Raw genomic sequence first — 23722 nt, 5'->3', positions numbered from 1 at the left:
AACTCCAAAGTATCTGACTATGACCAGCCATTCTCTACTTCTCACCCCAATTCCTCTCCCTCTCTCTACCAGTAACACTCACCCATCCTGCACTTGGCATTACACTGATAATACATTTCTAAATCTAGCCAATGTTTTTGAAAGGGTGATAATAAATGAAACTTGGATTTGAGATAGCAACAATTCAACACTATGCCATGTAATGTCCTCAGCATTGTGTGATCATCAACAACCAAAGAGGAGCGTTGCCTTGCAGTAACCATCGCACATTTCGTGCACCCTCAGTTTCTACAAGATAATCACTTTTTGGGCAATGGCTGATTGCCTAGATCCAAGTCTTTCAAATGCCTTTCTACATTTCATTTTCTAATCCTGAATATTGCGTTTTTCCAGTAATTTATTCCGTTGTTGCATTTAGTTAAGGATTATGGTTTTGCAGTGTGCCTTTTATACAACCGATACATTCATTGCATATCTTTAATTTACTGCAATGGATACTTACTAAATCTATATGGACAGAGCATTGTATTCCTTGGGTAGGTGCATAAGGACAAAGGGAAAAACTGGTCATCCCACCAGCATCCTTCAGGTTTTAATTCTTACACTTAAGGTAGGTTACATTACCTCATTTTTCAGCACTAAACAACTGTCTGTCGATCTCTACAAAGAACGAGGTCTCTTTGCACAGCCCCGATCCTGGTCAGGGCTCTCTGGCTATGGGCAGGAGCTGTGTGAATCTCCTTAGCTTCTGAATTTCTGGTGAGGCATTTGAGTCACCGGCCTAATGTGACGCCATAAGTATGGCGCACAGGTGATATATTGCCAGCTCGGTAAATCGTAGGCCTGGGATCCGGGATGGTAAGGAAATTTGTGCCACACACGTCCAAGGCCAGAGGGCATTGACTCGGACTACAGCTGGGCTTGTGTGAAGCGATCCGCTCATCTCTAATGAAAACCAAAAGATCATGACTGAGCGCTTTGCTCATTCATTGTGTGTTTAGACTACAAGATCATCATCAACCAAGAGTTCCTATGAATGTCCGGTCAAAGTAATCTTGCAGTGCACCTTTAAAATAGGTCACCAATATCAGATTGGTGGTGGCCCAACACCCGGCACTCCAATTGATCAACTGTCGTGGTCTCTGATGGCCAGAGCTAGATGTTGAAGAAAGCTGCACTGCATAGCTCCATTCGATATGTAGCTACCACTGGTGGGTACTGCAGATCAGCTGCTATTATTCTGGTCAGTAGGAGCTAATGTACAGTACCCAACAGCGGGTGCTACACATTGAACGGAGACATACAGCACAGCTCCATTCTATGCTATCTGGAGCTAATAACAGATGATTATTGGGTGTCCACTGCTTTGACATTGATTGCCTATTCTAAGGATAGTTCTTTAATATTATCTGACTAAATAGCTCCTTTAAGTGACTATACAAATGGGAGGAGCACAGACCTGGGTAAGGTTAATAGAAAGTCTTAGCATACTGACCCTGTCTTTGCTCTCAACCTTTTGTTGCCTGATGTTTGCAGCTACGAGAGACCTCATGCCCAATGTCGAGCATGTACAAGCCGCTGCCAAATGTTATTAAGATGGTGCCAGAACCTGAATGAAAGTGCTCAAAGCACAAGGTCAAGTGCACCAATTATACAATGTAAAAGATCTCAGGACCATAATCTGTCATTTCTGCTCATATACATGTTGTTAGAGAATATAAAGTTACATTAGTCCTGCAGTATGTTTATGTAGAAGATAAGAGGCGAGAAGATTAGGTCATACATGAATGATGTCACCTCATGTAATAACAGACATCAAACCTGAAGCAGATTCTGAGGTCAATAAAAAAGATCTACACTTTTGCAATTCTGTAAAAATCACAAATCCGAGTTAGTGTCCTAATAACATAACTAGTTCCTTATATTAGAACTTTCCGATATATAAATATGTATAAGTACTTACACATTACTCAACAGAACTGGCGGGATTTCCAGCCCTGAGAAGTAGCATCTGAAGGAGGGAGCCAACGGACCTGAGAAGAGAAAACAGAATGGAGGAATGCATAACGTGGTCTAAAAAACATTAACTTACCATAATGAATTCTTGTTAACTAACTTTTTTAGTTATTGAATTGAGCTTGACACCAATGTGGTCCCTTCTTCTGGTATACACATTTTAAACCTCTCACCATGGGTACCTTCCACTGGCCTCCAAATCACACACTCCCTCATTCGGCTGTGAACCAAAGCAATATCTGCAAATCCCCTAATTTTAAGACAGGGAGAGGACCAGCCTTGAAACCACACGTGCCATAGTAGTATCATGGATTACCTCAGGAATAGCATCAATGTTGCCCTACAACCAGTATCAAACAATAGTCATGTGGAATCTTTTGCTTTGGATCTGTTGCCATTTCATATAGACACATACAAAGATGTCATTGTTGCTGAACCAAAGAGACCCCAACTCTAAAAAATGAAGAGAGTTGGGGTCTGTAGACTCTTCTGAGCACTGAACCTTTTCTTCATTTAGCTTTGCGCTCTTCAGATGGAAATACATAGATAAATAGGGAGGGTCAGTAATTATTTTGTGCTAAATAAAAAAGTGACCACAATGACTGTGTATGGTCTGAAAAAAATGTAAAAATGTTTGTTTTTCATAAATGATAAAAAAGACACTATATAATTCTATCTGCCACAGTGTACATACATGTACACTGAAAAATATTGTTTTTTTTCTGTAAATGACCTCTATACACGTTCACATATGATCGCTACTATTGCTTTGCAGCAACCAGGAATTCTATTATTTCTGCACATTTTGACTATGACTCTAATTCTTTGGAAAATACTTGAACCTGTTTTAACCACTGGCTCCTCCATTTTGTCAGCATGACAAAAGTGTCTGGTTTTGGCTCTTATTTTATTGTTGCAGTTCCTTTCACTATTGTGTTTCTTATAAATTTCCCATACGGTTCCAGAGATATGAAACTTTTTATCTGGTGCCACTTTTTATGGCTTTTTCAAGGGGACATTGTTCACAGAGTAATACTGCAGAACAGCCTAAAGACACGGACCCAGAGAATTCTGCAAGCACTGCCCCCTGGCAAAATCCATGAAAATTAGCAGTAAAGAGTGCTGAAGGATGTTGCAGGCAGCAGATCGCTCTCCACGGCATCTCCAGACTGTCACGTCTGTCACATGTGCTCAGTGTGAACCTGCTTTCATCTGTGAAGAGCACAGGGCACCAGTGGCGAATTTGCCAATCCTGGTGTTCTGTGGCAAATGCCAAGCGTCCTGCACAATGTTGGGCTGTGAGCACAACCCCATCTGTGGACGTCAGGCACTCAGATAATCCTCATGGAGTCGGTTTCTAACCGTTTGTGCAGACACATGCACATTTGTGGCCTGTTGGAGGTCATTTTGCAGGGCTCTGGCAGTGGTCCTTCTGTTCCTCCTTGCACAAAGGCTGAGGTATGAGTCCTGCTGCTGGGTTGGTGCCCTACTACGGCCCCCTCCACGTCTCCTGGTGTACTGGCCTGTCTCCTGGTAGCACCTCCATCCTCTGGACACTATGCTGACAGGCGCAGAAAACCTTCTTGCCACTGCTCACATTGATGTGCCATCCTGGATGAGCTGCACTACCTGAGCCACTTGTGTGGGTTATAGAGTCCGTCTCATACTACCATGAGTGTGAAAGCACAACCAACATTCAAATTGACCAAAACATCAGCCAGAAAGCATTGGTACTGAGATGTGGTCTGTGGTCCCCATCTGCAGAACCACTCCTTTATTGAGTGTGTCTTGATAAATGCCAATAATTTCCATCTGTTGTCTATTCCATTTGCACAACAGCATGTGAAATTGATTGTCAAACAGTGTTGCTTCCTAAGTGGACAGTTTCACAGAAGCTTGATTTACCTGGAGTTATATTCTGTTGTTTAGGTGTTCCCTTTATTTTTTTGAGCAGTGTATGTATATATATATATATATATATATAATATAAAGTTAAGTGTATGTATGTATTAAGCCACGCCCACTCCACATAGCAGGCAGAGGCCACATCTAGCTCCGTCGTGTCTAGAATAGAGTTGCTTCTGTGAGGCATGACGTCAAGGGGAAGGGAGGAGCCTCATGGATAGAGATGTGAGGGGCAAAATGATAGATGTCAGGGGGAAAATGAGAGAAGTGAGGTGCTGCTGCGGTATGAGGCTGTGTACAGAAAAGAGTGAAGCACTGCAGGTGGAGGCTGTGTATAAGGCCACATTCACATGTTCAATATTTGGTCAGTATTTTACCTCAGTATTTATAAGCCAAAATCATGAGTGGGAGAAAAATACAGAAGTGGTGACATGTTTCTAATAAACAATTCCTGTGATTGTTTTACTCCAAGTTTTAGCTTACAAATACTGAGGGAAAAATACTGACCAAATAACGTGTGAACGAGGTCTAATACATGAGATGACACACAGGTATATACTATATACAGGAGGAGATGACATACAGGTATATACTGTATACAGGAGGAGATGACACACAGGTAGAGTACATACTATACACAGGAGGAGATGACATACAGGTATATACTATATACAGGAGGAGATGACATACAGGTATATACTGTATACAGGAGGAGATGACACACAGGTAGAGTACATACTATACACAGGAGGAGATGACATACAGGTATATACTATATACAGGAGGAGATGACATACAGGTATATACTATGTACAGGAAGAGATGACATACAGGTATATACTCTATACAGCAGCAGATGACATACAAAAATATGCTATATACAGGAGGAGATGATATACAGGTATAAAATATACTAGATGGTGGCCGGATTCTAATGCATTGGGTATTCTAGAATATGTATGTAGTATACAGCACAGCCCTCGTAGTATATAACACAGCCCACGCAGTATATAACACAGCCCACGTAGTATATAACAGACCTCACGTAGTCTATAGCACAGCAACGTAGTATATAACACAGCCCACGCAGTATATAACACAGCCCACGCAGTATATAACACAGCCCACGTAGTATATTGCACAGCCAAGCAGTATATAACACAGCCCACGTAGTATATTGCACAGCCACACACTATATACCACAGCCCACGTAGTATATAGCACAGCGAAGTAGTATATAACACAACCCACGCAGTATATAACACAGCCCACGCAGTATATAACACAGCCCACGTAGTATATAGCAGTGTGGGCACCATATCCCGGTTAAAAAAACAATTAAAATTAAAAATAGGTATATGCTCACCATTCGACAGTCCCGGGATCCAGCCCAGGTCTTAAGCGATGCTCCTCGCGACGCTCCATTCCCAGTAATGCTTTGCGGCAATAACCCATGATCATGTAGCGGTCTCGCGAGACCGCTACGTTATTATCTCGCGAGACCACTACGGGATATCGACTCATTGCCGCAATGCATTCTTGGGACTGGAGCGTCGCGAGGAGCGAGAAAGGGGGCCGCGGACGCCGGAAGGTGAGAATATAATGGCTTTTTTAAATTATTATTTTTAACATTATATGCATAGGCAGCATCAATAGTAAAAAGTGAAGCGGTGTTTAAATCCCACGCCCAATATCGCTGATTGGTCGCAGCCGGCCGGCCGCGACGAATCAGCGACCCGGGATTTCCGTTACGCAAGTTACAGACAAATAGACGGAAGTACCTCTTAGACAATTATATATATATAGATACAGAAGAGATGACATACAGATATATACTATAAACAGAGGAGATGACATACAGGTATATACTGAGGGGAAAATGACAGGTGTGAGGTCAAAATGACAGGTGTTAGGGGGAAAATGAGAGGAGTGAGGGGGAAAATGAGAGGAGTGAGTGGGAAAATGAGAGATGTGAAGGGGGAAAATGAGAGATGTGAGGGGGAAAATGAGAGATGTCAGGGGGAAAATGAGAGGCTTGATGGGAAAATGAGTAGAGTGATGTGCTATAACTAACCACAGTTAGTTGCTATACCCAGGCAATGCCGGCCTCTTCAGCTAGTATATACTGTATAACCACAGTTAGTTACTATACCCAGGCAATGCCGGCCTCTTCAGCTAGTGTATACTGTATGTATGTATATATATATATATATATATATATATATATATATATATATATACACATTCACAGTATGTACAGTACAGACCAAAAGTTTGGACACACCCTCTCATTTAAAGATTTTTCTGTATTTTCATGACTATGAAAATTGTACATTCACACTGAAGGCATCAAAACTATGAATTAACACATGTGGAATTATATACTTTACAAAAAAGTGTGAAACAACTGAAAATATGTCTTATATTTTAGGTTCTTCAAAGTAGCCACCATTTGCTTTGATGACTTCTTTGCACATTCTTGGCATTCTCTTGATGAGCTTCAAGAGGTAGTCACTGGAAATGGTGTTCACTTCACAGGTGTGCCCTGTCAGGTTTAATAAGTGGGATTTCTTGCCTTAAAAATGGGGTTGGGACCATCAGTTGTGTTGTGCAGAAGTCTGGTGGATACACAGCTGATAGTCCTACTGAATAGACTGTTAGAATTTGTATTATGGCAAGAAAAAAGCAGCTAAGTAAAGAAAAACGAGTGGCCATCATTACTTTAAGAATTGAAGGTCAGTCAGTCCAAAAAATTGGGAAAACTTTGAAAGTGTCCCCAAGTGCAGTGGCAAAAACCATCAAGCGCTACAAAGAATCTGGCTCACATGAGGACCGCCACAGGAAAAGAAGACCAAGAGTCACCTCTGCTTCTGAGGATAAGTTTATCCGAGTCACCAGCCTCAGAAATGACTGGTTAACAGCAGCTCAGATTAGAGACCAGGTCAATGCCACACAGAGTTCTAGCAGCAGACACATCTCTACAACAACTGTTAAGAGGAGACTTTGTGCAGCAGGCCTTCATGGTAAAATAGCTGCTAGGAAACCACTGCTAAGGACAGGCAACAAGCAGAAGAGACTTGTGTAAAGAACACAAGGAATGGACATTAGACCATTGGAAATCTGTGCTTTGGTCTGAGGAGTCCAATTTTGAGATCTTTGGTTCTAACCACCGTGTCTTTGTGCGATGCAGAAAAGGTGAACAGATGGACTCTACATGCCTGGTTCCCACCTTGAAGCATGGAATAGGAGGTGTGATGGTGTGGGGGTGCTTTGCTGGTGACACTGTTGGGGATTTATTCAAAATTGAAGGCATACTGAACTAGCATGGCTACCACAGCATCTTGCAGCGGCATGCTATTCCATTCAGTTTGTGTTTAGTTGGACCATCACACCTCCAGGCTGTGTAAGGGCTATTTGACCAAGAAGGAGAGTGATGGGGTGCTACGCCTGATGACCTGGCCTCCACAGTCACCAGACCTGAACCCAATCGAGATGGTTTGGGGGTGAGCTGGACCGCAGAGTGAAGGAAAAAGGGCCAACAAGTACTAAGCATCTCTGGGAACTCCTTCAAGATTGTTGGAAGACCATTCCCGGTGACTACCTCTTAAAGCTCAAGAAAATGCCAAGAGTGTGCAAAGCAGTCTTTAAAGCAAAAGGTGGCTACTTTGAAGAACCTAGAATATAAGACATAATTTCAGTTGTTTCACACTTTTTTGTTAAGTATATAATTCCACATGTGTTAATTCATAGTTTTGATGCCTTCAATGTGAATGTACAATTTTCATAGTTATGAAAATACAGAAAAATCTTTAAATGAGAAGGTGTGTCCAAACTTTTGGTCTGTACTGTATATAAGATAGGTGAATTGAAATTCAATAAGCAGGGAGAAAAGCAATACATATGACAATGTGCACACTTAAAAACATATATTTTATTAAACAAATTAATTGTTGAACATTCCATGTCCTTGGGCCAGTACCATTTGTGATCCACATTGACTTAGGGTTTGCTGACACCAAGTTAGAGCCTTCTAGTGGCGGTATACTGAAGGAGTCTTTAGTGGCATACACTTGAGAAGAAAGGCTTGAAGTATGCAACTGTATAGTCATACATTAATATAATAGAGAAATCTCTATAGTCATACATTGGCATATGTTGGTCATAAAGGCCCCATAAAGAAAAATGCCCCACACTGCTTTTTTTTTTCTTTTCCTTTTTTTCAATATGAAGAACACTGTTAATATCCTTTGGGAATGTGGGGACTCTATACGTTCATTCAGCAAATGGAAATTTCCCAGCATAAGCTCCAAATGCAGTGTTGTAATGCTATATGCATAGAAAAATAGCTGCTTTTCTCTATAAACAGTGCCGCTCCTGTCCACAGGTTATGTGGGGTATTGTAATATATGCAAATATATTGTAATATATGTGAATCAGATAATTTTCAGATTTTACAGTACACTTTTTAGTACTATATTGTGAGAAGCCTTGATCCATTCTTTATTCAACCTCCAGGCCCTGTATCTTCAGCATATAGATTTTTTTTTCCAAAGTTTAAGGTCTGCTTTTTAGGTGTATATTAAGTATGGCCATTGCATGTTTCCAAAGCACTCATTAACCCTAATAATAATGATATTGTATCCTGGGGACAATATCAGTTATTTGGTTACATATCGGTGAAATCTGTTCTTTTGTGTACGGCTTTCAGGTCAAAAAGTAAATTTGTCTCCATTTTAGCAGTGATAAACCATATAGCATTGTGAGGCTTTGCATTTATTTTTAGAAAAACGTGGCCCTATGACCTGCCCCATGTACTCACAGAGCTTCATACTTTATGCTGTTTATTATTCTTAGCTATTGTCTCCTGACAGTGACTGCTGACACCAGTTCTGGTTATCTTGCATCACGGTCATTTTTGTTAATTGTAAATGTCAATTTCGTCTTTTGTTAGAAGAGCAAATACAGCCACGGATCACATGTACACAAAGACTCTGTATATGTATAAAGTTACAGTAAGACATTCCCACCTGACAGGTGCAATATGGTACAACACCCTCTACATAAACATTATAAAACAAATTAAAGTGGTTTGCGAAAGTATTCACCCCTTTGGTTTTTTACCTATTTTGCTACATTACAACCAGTGTTTACATATTTTTGTAATCTGATTTGACTGTGACACATCAACATTAAATAATCTGAGTTGGTGAAGTGAGAAAAATATAGGCATACATTAAATGTATGGGATCAAATGACTAAAAATTGGCATGTGCATTTGTTATTATCACTCCTTTTGTGATGATAAATCGCATGATTAGTGAAAGGAAGTCTACCTGTGTGCAATCTAAGTGTCACATGGTCTGTCAGTATATATACACCTTTTCTGAAGGGCCACAGAGGCTGTAACACCATTAAGGAAGAGGCAACACTAACCAAACACCATGATGACCATGGAGATCTCCAAACAAGTCAGGTACAAAGTTGTTGACAAGTACAATTCAGGTTTGGGTTATGGTTTATAAAAAAAAATACCAATCTCTGATTATCCTACAGAGCACCATCAAATCCATTATCATTAAATGGAAAGAACATGGTAACACAAGGAGGACATTAATCAGCACAGAGACCAAATGTAACCCTTAAGGAGCTGCAGAGTTCCCAAGCAGAGACTGGAGTATCTGTCCATATGACCACAATAAGTCGTACACTACATAGAGGTAGCCTCAAAAGAGTGGGCAGAAAAAAGTGTTTACTTTTTTTGAGTTTGCCAAAAGACATGTGGGATACTCCCCAAATGTATGGAGGAAGGTGTTGTGGTCAGATGAGACCAAAATTGAATTTTTTGGCCACCAAGGTACACGCTATGTCTTGCACCAAAACAAAAGGGCTCATCATCCCAAGAACACCATCCCCACAGTGAAACAAGGTGGTGGCAGTATCAGGCCGTGTGGCCATGTGGATGTTTTTCGGCAACAGGGACAGGGAAAATGGTCCGAGTTGAGAGGAAGATGGATGGTGCGAAATACAGGGATATTCTTGAGAAAAACCAGTTTCAGACTGTCCAGGGCAGTATTTAGTATTTAGAGTTTATGCTGCCCTAGGGACTTTTAGTGCAGCCTCCCCCATTGGTGAGTATGACACTATCGGCAGTGACTTTGATCATAACAGTCCCAGAGATAAAGAGGGAGGAAAATCCCAAACAGGCTAAAGAAAAAAAAATGGCTCAAAAGCTTCCCTCCCTTCTTCTGAGATGCAATTAACTCATTGTTGGCCAGTTGTACTGTTATGATCTGGTGGCCTAGGAGCAGCATGAGACGGACTCTGGAGAAGGTGGTCCCTGTACTGACCGCAGACCCTGAACCTAGCAGCGCAACTAGAAGTAGCCGTGGGGGGTACCTAACACTCCCTAGACCCCTCGACACAGCCTAAGATCTAACTACCCCTAAAGACAGAAACAGGAAACCTATCTTGCCTCAGAGAAAATCCCCAAAGGATAGATAGCCCCCCACAAATATTGACTGTGAGAGGAGAGGGAAATAACATACGCAGATATGAAATCAGATTTTAGCATAGGAGGCCATACTAGCTAAAAAGAAAGAATAGAACAGAGTACTATGCAGTCAGTATAAAAACACTAGAAAATATCCACCACAGAAGATACGAATCACCATATCTGACTAAAGACATGGGGGGTATATCTGCATCTCCAGAGAAATAGCTAGGCTGCAAAAAATCCTTCACAGACAAAACTGGACAAGACAAAAACATGAATATGCACAGAACTATAAGGTCCACAGCAGATGGACAGCAAAAACAAAGCCAGGACTTATCTTTGTAGAAAAGCACAGCAAACTGGAGAGACCAGCAGGGAAGAGAATCCTGCAAGAACAATGAACAACTGGCACTGACTAAAGAGTCCTGCAAAGCTATATACCCCAGTCAGTTTGGCAATTAGTAGATACACATGTCCACTCCTGCAGTCCAGGCACAACTGCATTACCCTCTACAACCACCGGAGGGAGCCCAAAAGCTGAATTCACAACAATATGCCCCCCATTTCCCCATACTGTTTCCTCATACATGCCCCCTATTCCCCAGTACTGTTTCCTCATGCATGCCCTCACGCCCCCATACTGTTGTCTCGTACATGCCCCCATTCCCCAGTGTTGTTTCCTCATACATGCCCTCATTCCCCCATGTTTCCTTGTACATGCCCCCATTCCCCTGTACTGTTTCCTCATATCTGGCCTCCATATCCCCCTTTGCTCTTCATTTTGTGTTCTCAAATCTCCCCCACACATTAAATCCCCCCATCCCCACACACAATAAATAACCCCATCCCCAATCCAATTCTCCCCACACATTAAAAAACCCCATCCCCACTCCAATTCTCCCCACACATAATAAATCCCCCATCCCCACTCAAATTCTCCCCACACACAATAAATCCCTCCATCCCCACTCAAATTCTCCCCACACATAAATAAATCCCTCTATCCTCACTCAAATTGTCCCCACACATAATAAATCCCCCTATCCCCACACAAATTCTCCCCCACACATAATAAATCCCCCCATCCCCACTAAAATTGTCCCCCCGTGCACTTAAAGGAAATCTGTCACCCCAAAAATTGTATCTGAGCTAAGCCCACTGGCATCAGGGGCTTATCTACAGCATTCTGTAATGCCGTAGATAAGCCCCCGATGTAACCCGAAAGATGAGAAAAAGAGGCTAGATTATACTCACCCAGGGACGGTCCCGCTGCGGTCCGGTCCGATGGGTGTTGCAATCCGGGTCCAGTGCCTCCTATCATCATTTGATGACATCCTCTTCTTGTCTTCTTGCAGCGGCTCCAGTGCAGGCGTACTTTTCTCTGCTCTGTTGAGGGCAGAGCGAAGTACTGCAGTGCGCAGGCGCCGGAAAAGGTCAGAGAGCCATTCAAAATACTGGTGCATTATAGCAGAGGTTTTTTTTTTTTTTTTTTTGCAAGATTAGGGCCCTAGTGTGAATGCTACCTTTTCATACCCCCTATGACCCCACCAAAATAGATGTTTGCACCTATTGCATTTGTCACATTGACATTTGTCAAGTCAGTAGTCTTCCCCATGATTGTGGAGCCTACTGAAACAGACCAAGGGACCTTTACAAATGCTTAGGAAGCCTTTGCAGGTGTTTTTGTTAATTATTCTAATTTACTGAGATAATGACTTTTGGGTTTTCATTGGCTGTAAGCCATAATCATCAACATTAAAAGAAATAAACACTTGAAATCGATCACTCTGATTGTAATAACTCTATATAATATATGAGTTTCACTTTTTGTATTGAAGAACTGAAATAAATGTATTTTTTGATGACATTCTAATTTTGTGAGAAGCACCTGTAGTTCTCGATGCAGCACTGGTTGGTGGCCTTGGTCACTATGGTTCTATTATGGTCCATGCAACAAATGGATAATTTTTCCCTTGTGCTCAGGTCTTACACCCTACTTAAATCAGGAATGAAAATGTTTTTTTGCTCCTGATGAGTACAGATTATAAGATCAGATACAAAACAACATAATTCTATGCAGTATGTGTATGTTATATACAATATTAGGTGAGTATTTGTGCATAAATTTGCTATTTCAATATATAGAACGAGATGTAATATCATTAAATCCATTAATATTTAACCAAAGTTTCCTAGGAAAGGCCACAGGTAGGTCAGAGCACCATGGATCAGTGGTCACATAACTTCAGCTTTCTCACAATAGACTATTGTTCAGCCTTTCCTTCTGTCAGGAACTTCTAGTCTTAAGACAGACATGAATCTAGCGAGTGGAGACTGAAGCTTTGTCAGGAGGTTCTTAGGGAGTGTGCATTATCATTTCTTTTTTTTTATATAAAGCAAAATGACCTGGTATCTGTGTTTTAGTCATCGTCCTTTTATCCCGTTCACTGAACTATATAATATTTATGAGGAATGCTGATACAAACGTCTCAGGCCTCTATGATCATGTCTATGATCAACATTAGTACACATCTACTGCTAAAAATGGAATGTACATGGATATCAGATGGAAAACACGAGGGCTGCACGGAAGAATACTGGATATAAGATAAATCATAATAAAACGGAATTGATATAGGCAGGATTTACAAGAAATCTTTAGCCAACCTGTCATGACAACGATTCTACAGGTTTTTGCTACCTCATTTGAGAGCAGCGCGATGTAGAGACAGAGACCCTGACTCAATCAATATGTTACTTACTTTACTGGGTGCTGCAATTTTTATTTTAAACAGTTTTATCTTTTGCAGATTTAAGAGTTCTCTGAATGCTGAGCTCTGTGTAACCCCGGCCACACCACTGACAGCTTTCTGTATACACTGTGCATAGGCAGAAAGCGGTCAATCAGTGGTGGGGGTGTGGTTGGACTAACTGGGAGCAGACCAAGTAGTCCTCTAGGACTAATAGAACACTGATATTATATAAACTAAACTAATTAATTGGAGACAGGCTTTATTATTAGAGATTTTTGTTTCACTCTAAATAAAAAACATGCTTTTAACAGGTTGCCGAGTATGGCTTGACTAAGTGTAGTAGTCATGGGGTGCATTATTACTAATTATCAACTCCAGTAATCTGCATATGAGACAGTAAGCTCAGGCCCCGATATCCAGCAGCTCGGCTGAGAATCCCTATAAGAGCACGGTCAGTGTCCACAGACATATGAAAACAGATTAATGTTAAAATCTGGGGGGCAAGGAGTCAATACGTTAATTACCCCTTATGCATTTCATTACTAGTCTCCTTTGGCCTTTTTAGTGTACCACTTGCTGCACTTTCACTGCCTCATTTGTCTAATGTTGCATTGTGAACAGTGGCGTAACTACAAAGTTATGGGCCCCGGTGCGAACTTCCAAATGGGGCCCCCCCCCCTTCCCTTAGATACGCCTCGGACTGTTGCCGTGCAGGAGGAATCTCCTGCACTGCAACATGGTGTTGGGTGCCAGCACAGCCCGCACAGTGGTATATCCAGCACAGCCCGCACAGTGGTATATCCAGCATAGCCCTCACAGTGGTATATCCAGCACAGCCCGCACAGTGGTATATCCAGCACAGCCCGCACAGTGGTATATCCAGCACAGCCCGCACAGTGGTATATCCAGCACAGCCCGCACAGTGGTATATCCAGCACAGCCCGCACAGTGGTATATCCAGCACAGCCCGCACAGTGGTATATCCAGCACAGCCCGCACAGTGGTATATCCAGCACAGCCCGCACAGTGGTATATCCAGCACAGCCCGCACAGTGGTATATCCAGCACAGCCCGCACAGTGGTATATCCAGCACAGCCCGCACAGTGGTATATCCAGCACAGCCCGCACAGTGGTATATCCAGCACAGCCCGCACAGTGGTATATCCAGCACAGCCCGCACAGTGGTATATCCAGCACAGCCCGCACAGTGGTATATCCAGCACAGCCCGCACAGTGGTATATCCAGCACAGCCCGCACAGTGGTATATCCAGCACAGCCCGCACAGTGGTATATCCAGCATAGCCCTCACAGTGGTATATCCAGCACAGCCCGCACAGTGGTATATCCAGCACAGCCCGCACAGTGGTATATCCAGCACAGCCCGCACAGTGGTATATCCAGCACAGCCCGCACAGTGGTATATCCAGCACAGCCCGCACAGTGGTATATCCAGCATAGCCCTCACAGTGGTATATCCAGCACAGCCCGCACAGTGGTATATCCAGCATAGCCCTCACAGTGGTATATCCAGCACAGCCCGCACAGTGGTATATCCAGCATAACCCTCACAGTGGTATATCCAGCACAGCCCACACAGGGATATATAGAGCACAGCCATCACAGGGATATATAGAGCACAGCCCACACAGGGATATATAGAGCACAGGTGTGACCACACAGGGGGTACACCTACAGGTCCAGGGTACTACATTACAGTGGGCACAGACCTGAGCCATTACACACAGTGCTGGGCATAGTGCAGGGCACTGATCACTCAGGAGTCGCACTAATGATGTGACCACACAGGGGGTACACCCACAGGTCCAGGGTACTACATTACAGTGGGCACAGACCTGAGCCATTACACTCTGTGCTGGGCATAGTACAGGGCATTGATCACTCAGGAGTCACCAGTATGAAGACCCCTAGTGATCACTGTGTCACATCAATTCCAGGACACCAGCCTTCTCATGTCACCCATTAGCAGCTCACCCTGGCCCCCACACTGTGGAGGTGGCAGAGCAGTGAGCGGGCAGGTGACGGGATATACAGTGTGTGCCACCCAGCTCCGGTCACTGCCCGGCTGTGGACCACCTCCCCCCACTACAACCCGAACTTTTCCCCAGCACTCACTCAGCTGGAACAGGACGCGGTCTCGACTGCTCCCTCCGTAACACTCCGGGACTCCTGGCACTGCACTACCCTAGCCGGACATCCCCGCTCCTCACACAGTCTTCCGGTCCACCCGCCTCACTGCTGGGGGCCAACTTCCGCATCGCACAGGGACAACGGCCCCACCCAGACGTCACCAGCCACGCCCACTGCCAAGGTAACGGCTCCTCCGATTGGCCCACTACTGGCACCGGCTCTTCTGCCGATGGACAGTCCGACCTGCCGGCTCCGGGCCCCTGACCTGCTGGGCCCGGTCGCAATGGCGACCGCTGCGACCACGGTAGTTACACCCCTGATTGTGAACATGTGCTTTTGTTGTCGCGTGACTGACTGGTATTAAATACGGATCTTTTATCACATTGCCTTCTTGTACTCGTCTTTAGCTTATTAGTGTTCGGCAGATTTCCTTTAATTATTTTTATTATTATTATACATTTTTATAGCGCCATTTATTCCATGGCGCTTTACATGGGAATACGGGGCAAATATAGACAAATACATTAAACATGAGCAGATAACAAGGCACACGAGTACATAAGCTGCTTTAATGGCTTTAAGGGCTCCTTTTGTAGCTCTGTTCATATCAACTTTGGGCCTTTTGCGTTTTCAATTCATACATTATTATTATTATTTATTATTATAGCGCCATTTATTCCATGGCACTTTACATGGGAGTAGGGGTATACATAACAAAAACAAGTAGCATAATTTTAAACAATACAAGTCACGACAGTTACAGTAGGAGAGAGGACCCTGCCCGCAAGGGCTCACAATCTACAAATACATAACCCAAAACACCAAAATTTGGAGCATATAACCACAAACAATGTATAATAAAAATTATATATTTATTAGTACAATCAATTATGACACAATATTACAAGACAAATGTTTAAAACAGAGCAATCAACTACAGTTAAGGGTGCACCAAAACTCAGTAGTACCCCAGGAACAGATACCTGGATATGAGACTATCTCTTATGACCCATACATGGTCATATATTCCATATATAATATAAAGTGACAGTGCATTCAATTTTATCCAAAAAGTTAAAGTCTCCAAAATAAAATAAAAAAGTCACTCTGCCCTCTGAGGAAGCTGTTGTGAAACGCGCATAGGGGCGCGTGGTCACCCCCATGGACACAGGTATGGGTATGATTTAGAGGGTGGTCTCATGTCTCTCCCCTCACTTGGGATATAATATGTATATGGTCACTGACTAATTGAATTTAACCCTGTAATGGGAGTCTAATCTAGAGACAAAATGTGATTTACCCTATTTTGGAGACTTTAACTTTCATCACTTTTGCCATGTAACTGGGCGACATGCTCTATGATGCTCAGGTGTGGCTTGACCTTAGCTTCCCAGGTTTCCTTGACGATGTCCAGGAGCTCTCGCGGATGTCGACCATACAGGAGCACGAACGGCGAGAAGCCAGTAGGGGCTTGTGGAACTTCTCTGAGAAGAGCAGAAATGGAAGCAGATAGTCCCAGTCTTGAACATCTTACTCAATGACCTTCTTGAGCATCGCCTTCAAGGTCTTATTGAAGCGCTCTACTAGGCCGTCTGTCTGTGGATGGTAGATTGAGTTTCACAGCTTGGCAATCTGAAAGACCTTACATAACAACCTCATTACCTTTCTCATGAAAGGGGTTCCCTGGTCTGTTAGAATCTCCTTCGGCAGACCCGTCCGTGCAAAAATATGAACAAGTTCCCATGCGATAATCTTGGCTGAGGAGTTTCTTAGTGGCACTGCTTCAGGGTACCGGGTCGCATAGTCCATGACCACTAAGATGTATTGGTGCCCTCATGCAGATTCAACTAGAGGACCCACTATATCCATGGCAATCCTCTCAAATGGGACCTCTTTCACAGGTAATGGAACTAGGGGACTTCAGAAGTGAGTAGAGGAAGCGGTTATCTGGCAGGTAGGGCAGGACCTATAATAAATCTCCTGGTAACACCCCGGGCATAGAACCTCTGCATTATTCTCTCCTGTGTTTTCTCTACCCCCAGATTTCCCCTCAAAACATGTGAATGGACCATGTCTAAAACCTTCTGCCGATAGGGACTTGGAACCAAGAGCTGCTCCACTATTTCCCCTCCCCTCAGTGTGGTCACCTGATACAGTAACTTGCCACTCGCCATTATCGGAAAAATATAGGAACCTGGTGTCAGCCCCCGGCTCTTGAGCAACCCTGTTTATCACAGACACATTTTCGAATGCAACTTTTAGGGTAAGATCCCACATTTGAGCAGAGACAAAATTTCCCCCAGACACCCCCATATCAGGAACCTCGTCCTCACTGACCACCGTCTCGTTCTAGTCACCCACCAAGACACACAAGGGGAACTTCTCCACCTTTGGTTGTGACGGGGATTGATCAGGGTTGAGTTGGCTTCTGTCTGAGTCACTTAGCAACCCCTCCTTCCCCTGTTGTGAATTCTGTGGCAGAGTTCACTCCTGTGGTCACAAGTGGTACTTCGGCTGATTCTCTCTGGGAGCTTCCGTTTGTGGAGGAAAGTGGTACTGCAGCTTCTGAGTTTCCTCCCTCAGGTGATCTGGTGAGGTCGTTAGCTGCTTCTCTACTTAACTCCACCTAATGCTTTGATTCATGCTTCCTGTCAATGTTCCAGTGTTGGACTTGTGTTTCTCTGGATCATTCCTGTGGCCTGCTGCTCTGCATAGCTAAGTGCTTCTTTGCTATTTGTTGCTATTTTTTCTGTCCAGCTTGTCTATTTGTTTTGCTGGAAGCTCTGGGACGCAAGGGGTGTACCTCCGTGCCGTTAGTTTGGTACGGAGGGTCTTTTTGCCCCCTTTGCGTGGTTTTCTTTAGGGTTTTGTGTAGACCGCAAAGTTATCTTTCCTATCCTCGTTCTGTCTAGAATATCGGGCCTCACTTTGCTGAATCTATTTCATCCCTACGTTTGTCTTTTCATCTTACTCACAGTCATTATATGTGGGGGGCTGCCTTTTCCTTTGGGGTATTTCTCTGAGGCAAGGTAGGCTTATTTTTCTATCTTCAGGCTAGTTAGTTTCTCAGGCTGTGCCGAGTTGCATAGGGAGCGTTAGGCGCAATCCACAGCTGCCTCTAGTTGTGTTTTGAGAGGATTAGGAATTGCGGTCTACAGAGTTCCCACGTCTCAGAGCTCGTTCTGTTATTTTGGGTTGTTGTTAGATCACTGTGTGTGCTCTGATCGCTATGTACATTGTGTTCCTGAATTGCCTATCATAACAGTACAGGAAGCCAAAAGTACTAATGTTTCTCAATAGAGGGAAAAAAGAAGTTCTGAGACCATTTTTTTTCCTTTGCACTGTGTTTTGTCTTTTTTTTCCCCTAGACATTTGAGTGGTTCAGGACACAGGTGTGGACATGGATATTCAGGGTCTGTGCTCTTCAATGGATAATCTCGTTATAAATGTACAAAAGATTCAAGACTTGGTGGTTCAGAAGGCTATGTTAGAACCAAAAATTCCTATTCCTGATTTGTTTTTTGGTGATAGATTCAAGTTTATGAATTTCAAAAATAATTGCAAGCTGTTTTTGGCCTTGAAACCTCACTCCTCTGGTGACCCAGCTCAACAAGTGAGAATTATTATTTCTTTTTTGCGTGGGGACCCTCAAGACTGGGCATTTTCCCTTGCGCCGGGAGATCCTGCATTGGGTAATATTGATGTGTTTTTCCTGGCGCTCGGATTGCTGTACGATGAGCCTAATTCAGTGGATCAGGCAGAGAAAAATTTGCTGGCTTTGTGTCAGGGTCAGGATGAGATAGAGGTATACTGTCAGAAATTTAGAAAGTGGTCTGTACTCACTCAATGGAATGAAGCTGCGCTCGCAGCGATTTTCAGAAAGGGTCTCTCTGAAGCCCTTAAAGATGTCATGGTGGGATTTCCTATGCCTGATGGTCTGAATAAATTTATGTCTTTGGCCATTCAGATCGGTCGACGCTTGCGTGAGCGTAAAGCTGTGCACCATTTGGCGGTATTACCTGAGATTAAACCTAAGCCTATGCAGTGCGATAGGACTTTGTCCAGAGTTGAACGGCATGAACACAGATGTCTGAATGGTCTGTGTTTCTACTGTGGTGATTCCACTCATGCCATTTCTGATTGTCCTAAGCGCTCTAAGCGGTTCGCTAGGTTTGCCACCATTGGTACAGTACAGTCAAAATTTCTTCTGTCCGTTACCTTGATATGCTCTTTGTCATCATATTCTGTCATGGCGTTTGTGGATTCGGGCGCTGCCCTGAATTTGATGGACTTGGATTATGCTAAGCGTTGTGGGTTTTTCTTGGAGCCCTTGCAGTGTCCTATTCCATTAAGAGGAATTGATGCTACAACTTTGGCCAAGAATAAGCCTCAGTACTGGACCCAGCTGACCATGTGCATGGCTCCTGCACATCAGGAGGATATTCGCTTTCTGGTGTTGCATAATCTGCATGATGTGGTCGTGTTGGGGTTGCCATGGCTACAAGTCCATAATCCAGTATTAGATTGGAAATCCATGTCGGTGTCCAGCTGGGGTTGTCAGGGGGTACATGGTGATGTTCCATTTCTGTCAATTTCGTCATCCACCCCTTCTGAGGTCCCAGAGTTCTTGTCTGATTACCGGGATGTATTTGATGAGCCCAGGTCCGATACCCTACCTCCGCATAGGGATTGTGATTGTGCTATCAATTTGATTCCTGGTAGTAAATTCCCAAAAGGTCGATTGTTTAATTTATCCGTACCTGAGCACACCGCTATGCGCAGTTATGTGAAGGAATCCCTGGAGAAGGGGCATATTCGCCCGTCATCGTCGCCATTAGGAGCAGGGTTCTTTTTTGTAGCCAAGAAGGATGGTTCGCTGAGACCTTGTATAGATTACCGCCTTCTTAATAAGATCACGGTTAAATTTCAGTACCCCTTGCCATTGTTATCTGACCTGTTTGCTCGGATTAAGGGGGCTAGTTGGTTCACTAAGATAGATCTTCGTGGTGCGTATAATCTGGTGCGAATTAAGCAAGGCGATGAATGGAAAACTGCATTTATTACGCCCAAGGGTCATTTTGAGTATCTAGTGATGCCGTTCGGACTTGCCAATGCTCCATCAGTGTTTCAGTCCTTTATGCATGACATCTTCCGAGAGTACCTGGATAAATTCCTGATTGTGTACTTGGATGACATTTTGATCTTCTCGGATGATTGGGAGTCTCATGTGAAGCAGGTCAGAATGGTTTTTCAGGTCCTGCGTGCTAATTCTTTGTTTGTGAAGGGATCAAAGTGTCTCTTTGGTGTACAGAAGGTTTCATTTTTGGGGTTCATCTTTTCTCCTTCTACTATCGAGATGGATCCTGTTAAGGTCCAGGCCATCCATGATTGGACTCAGCCGACATCTCTGAAAAGTCTGCAAAAGTTCCTGGGCTTTGCTAATTTTTATCGTCGCTTCATCTGCAATTTCTCTACTATTGCTAAACCATTGACCGATTTGACCAAGAAGGGTGCTGATTTGGTCAATTGGTCTTCTGCTGCTGTGGAAGCTTTTCAAGAGTTGAAGCGTCGTTTTTCTTCTGCCCCTGTGTTGTGTCAACCAGATGTTTCTCTTCCGTTCCAGGTCGAGGTTGATGCTTCTGAGATTGGAGCAGGGGCTGTTTTGTCGCAGAGAGGTTCTGATTGCTCAGTGATGAAACCATGCGCTTTCTTTTCCAGGAAGTTTTCGCCTGCTGAGCGAAATTATGATGTGGGCAACCGAGAGTTGCTGGCCATGAAATGGGCATTCGAGGAGTGGCGTCATTGGCTTGAAGGAGCTAAGCATCGCGTGGTGGTATTGACTGATCATAAGAACTTGACTTATCTCGAGTCTGCCAAGCGCTTGAATCCTAGACAAGCTCGTTGGTCGTTGTTTTTTGCCCGTTTTGACTTTGTGATTTCGTACCTTCCGGGCTCTAAAAATGTGAAGGCGGATGCTCTGTCTAGGAGTTTTGTGCCCGACTCTCCGGGTTTATCTGAGCCAGCGGGTATCCTCAAGGAAGGAGTAATTGTGTCTGCCATCTCCCCTGATTTGCGGCGGGTGCTGCAAAAATTTCAGGCTAATAAACCTGATCGTTGCCCAGCGGAGAAACTGTTTGTCCCTGATAGGTGGACGAATAGAGTTATCTCTGAACTTCATTGTTCGGTGTTGGCTGGTCATCCTGGAATCTTTGGTACCAGAGAGTTAGTGGCTAGATCTTTTTGGTGGCCGTCTCTGTCGCGGGATGTGCGTAATTTTGTGCAGTCCTGTGGGATTTGTGCTCGGGCTAAGCCCTGCTGTTCTCGTGCCAGTGGGTTGCTTTTGCCCTTGCCGGTCCCGAAGAGGCCTTGGACACATATCTCTATGGATTTTATTTCTGACCTTCCCGTTTCTCAAAAGATGTCAGTCATTTGGGTGGTCTGTGATCGCTTTTCTAAGATGGTCCATCTGGTACCCTTGTCTAAATTGCCTTCCTCCTCTGATTTGGTGCCTTTGTTCTTCCAGCATGTGGTTCGTTTGCATGGCATTCCAGAGAATATTGTTTCTGACAGAGGTTCCCAGTTTGTTTCGAGGTTTTGGCGAGCCTTTTGTGGTAGGATGGGCATTGACTTGTCTTTTTCCTCGGCTTTCCATCCTCAGACTAATGGCCAGACCGAACGAACCAATCAGACCTTGGAAACATATCTGAGATGCTTTGTTTCTGCTGATCAGGATGACTGGGTGTCCTTTTTGCCTTTGGCTGAGTTCGCCCTTAATAATCGGGCCAGCTCGGCTACCCTGGTTTCACCGTTTTTCTGCAATTCTGGGTTCCATCCTTGTTTCTCTTCAGGACAGGTTGAGTCTTCGGACTGTCCTGGTGTGGATACTGTGGTGGACAGGTTGCAGCAGATTTGGACTCAGGTAGTGGACAATTTGACCTTGTCCCAGGAGAAGGCTCAACGTTTCGCTAATCGCAGACGCCGTGTGGGTCCCCGACTTCGTGTTGGGGATCTGGTTTGGTTATCTTCTCGTCATATTCCTATGAAGGTTTCCTCTCCTAAGTTTAAACCTCGTTTTATTGGTCCGTATAGGATTTCTGAGGTTCTTAATCCTGTGTCTTTTCGTCTGACCCTCCCAGATTCTTTTTCCATACATAACGTATTTCATAGGTCATTGTTGCGGAGATACGTGGCACCTATGGTTCCATCTGTTGACCCTCCTGCCCCGGTTTTGGTGGAGGGGGAATTGGAGTATATTGTGGAGAAGATTTTGGATTCTCGTGTTTCAAGACGGAAACTCCAGTATCTGGTTAAATGGAAGGGTTATGCTCAGGAAGATAATTCCTAGGTTTTTGCCTCTGATGTCCATGCTCCCGATCTTGTTCGTGCCTTTCATGTGGCTCATCCTGGTCGGCCTGGGGGCTCTGGTGAGGGTTCGGTGACCCCTCCTCAAGGGGGGGGTACTGTTGTGAATTCTGTGGCAGAGTTCACTCCTGTGGTCACAAGTGGTACTTCGGCTGATTCTCTCTGGGAGCTTCCGTTTGTGGAGGAAAGTGGCACTGCAGCTTCTGAGTTTCCTCCCTCAGGTGATCTGGTGAGGTCGTTAGCTGCTTCTCTACTTAACTCCACCTAATGCTTTGATTCATGCTTCCTGTCAATGTTCCAGTGTTGGACTTGTGTTTCTCTGGATCATTCCTGTGGCCTGCTGCTCTGCATAGCTAAGTGCTTCTTTGCTATTTGTTGCTATTTTTTCTGTCCAGCTTGTCTATTTGTTTTGCTGGAAGCTCTGGGACGCAAGGGGTGTACCTCCGTGCCGTTAGTTCGGTACGGAGGGTCTTTTTGCCCCCTTTGCGTGGTTTTCTTTAGGGTTTTGTGTAGACCGCAAAGTTATCTTTCCTATCCTCGTCCTGTCTAGAATATCGGGCCTCACTTTGCTGAATCTATTTCATCCCTACGTTTGTCTTTTCATCTTACTCACAGTCATTATATGTGGGGGGCTGCCTTTTCCTTTGGGGTATTTCTCTGAGGCAAGGTAGGCTTATTTTTCTATCTTCAGGCTAGTTAGTTTCTCAGGCTGTGCCGAGTTGCATAGGGAGCGTTAGGCGCAATCCACAGCTGCCTCTAGTTGTGTTTGGAGAGGATTAGGAATTGCGGTCTACAGAGTTCCCACGTCTCAGAGCTCGTTCTGTTATTTTGGGTTGTTGTCAGATCACTGTGTGTGCTCTGATCGCTATGTACATTGTGTTCCTGAATTGCCTATCATAACATTCCCCCACAAGTCCCAAAACAAACTGAACTCCCGCCCGATTATCACGTGGTGATCTCCCACGAACCGAATCGGCAAGCAACTCGATCTGCTGCTGCTGTTGTTGAAACTGGTCCTGTTGGTGCTTCTGTTGCTCTAGCAT

General features: G+C 44.0%; 2 protein-coding genes across 4 annotated transcripts in view; one reads left to right on the top strand and one right to left on the bottom strand.

Moving 5' to 3' along the window:
- RBPMS (RNA binding protein, mRNA processing factor) overlaps positions 1-23722 on the bottom strand; it is a 321546-nt gene that overhangs the window by 36556 nt on the left and 261268 nt on the right. For all 3 annotated transcript variants that reach the window (XM_069743137.1, XM_069743135.1, XM_069743136.1), the window contains one exon: positions 1964-2033. In XM_069743137.1, coding sequence (XP_069599238.1) covers positions 1964-2033 — 70 coding nt within the window. The remainder of the gene's footprint in view (positions 1-1963; positions 2034-23722) is intronic.
- The window catches only part of LOC138652634 (endogenous retrovirus group PABLB member 1 Env polyprotein-like), a 204247-nt gene that overhangs the window by 19561 nt on the left and 160964 nt on the right, over positions 1-23722 (top strand). The window lies entirely within an intron of this gene.

The sequence above is a fragment of the Ranitomeya imitator genome, chromosome 1, assembly GCF_032444005.1.
Source record: "Ranitomeya imitator isolate aRanImi1 chromosome 1, aRanImi1.pri, whole genome shotgun sequence".
Lineage (NCBI taxonomy): Eukaryota > Metazoa > Chordata > Amphibia > Anura > Dendrobatidae > Ranitomeya > Ranitomeya imitator.
The sequence above is the reverse complement of the archived record's forward strand: the minus strand, read 5'-3'. Positions and strand labels throughout refer to the sequence as shown.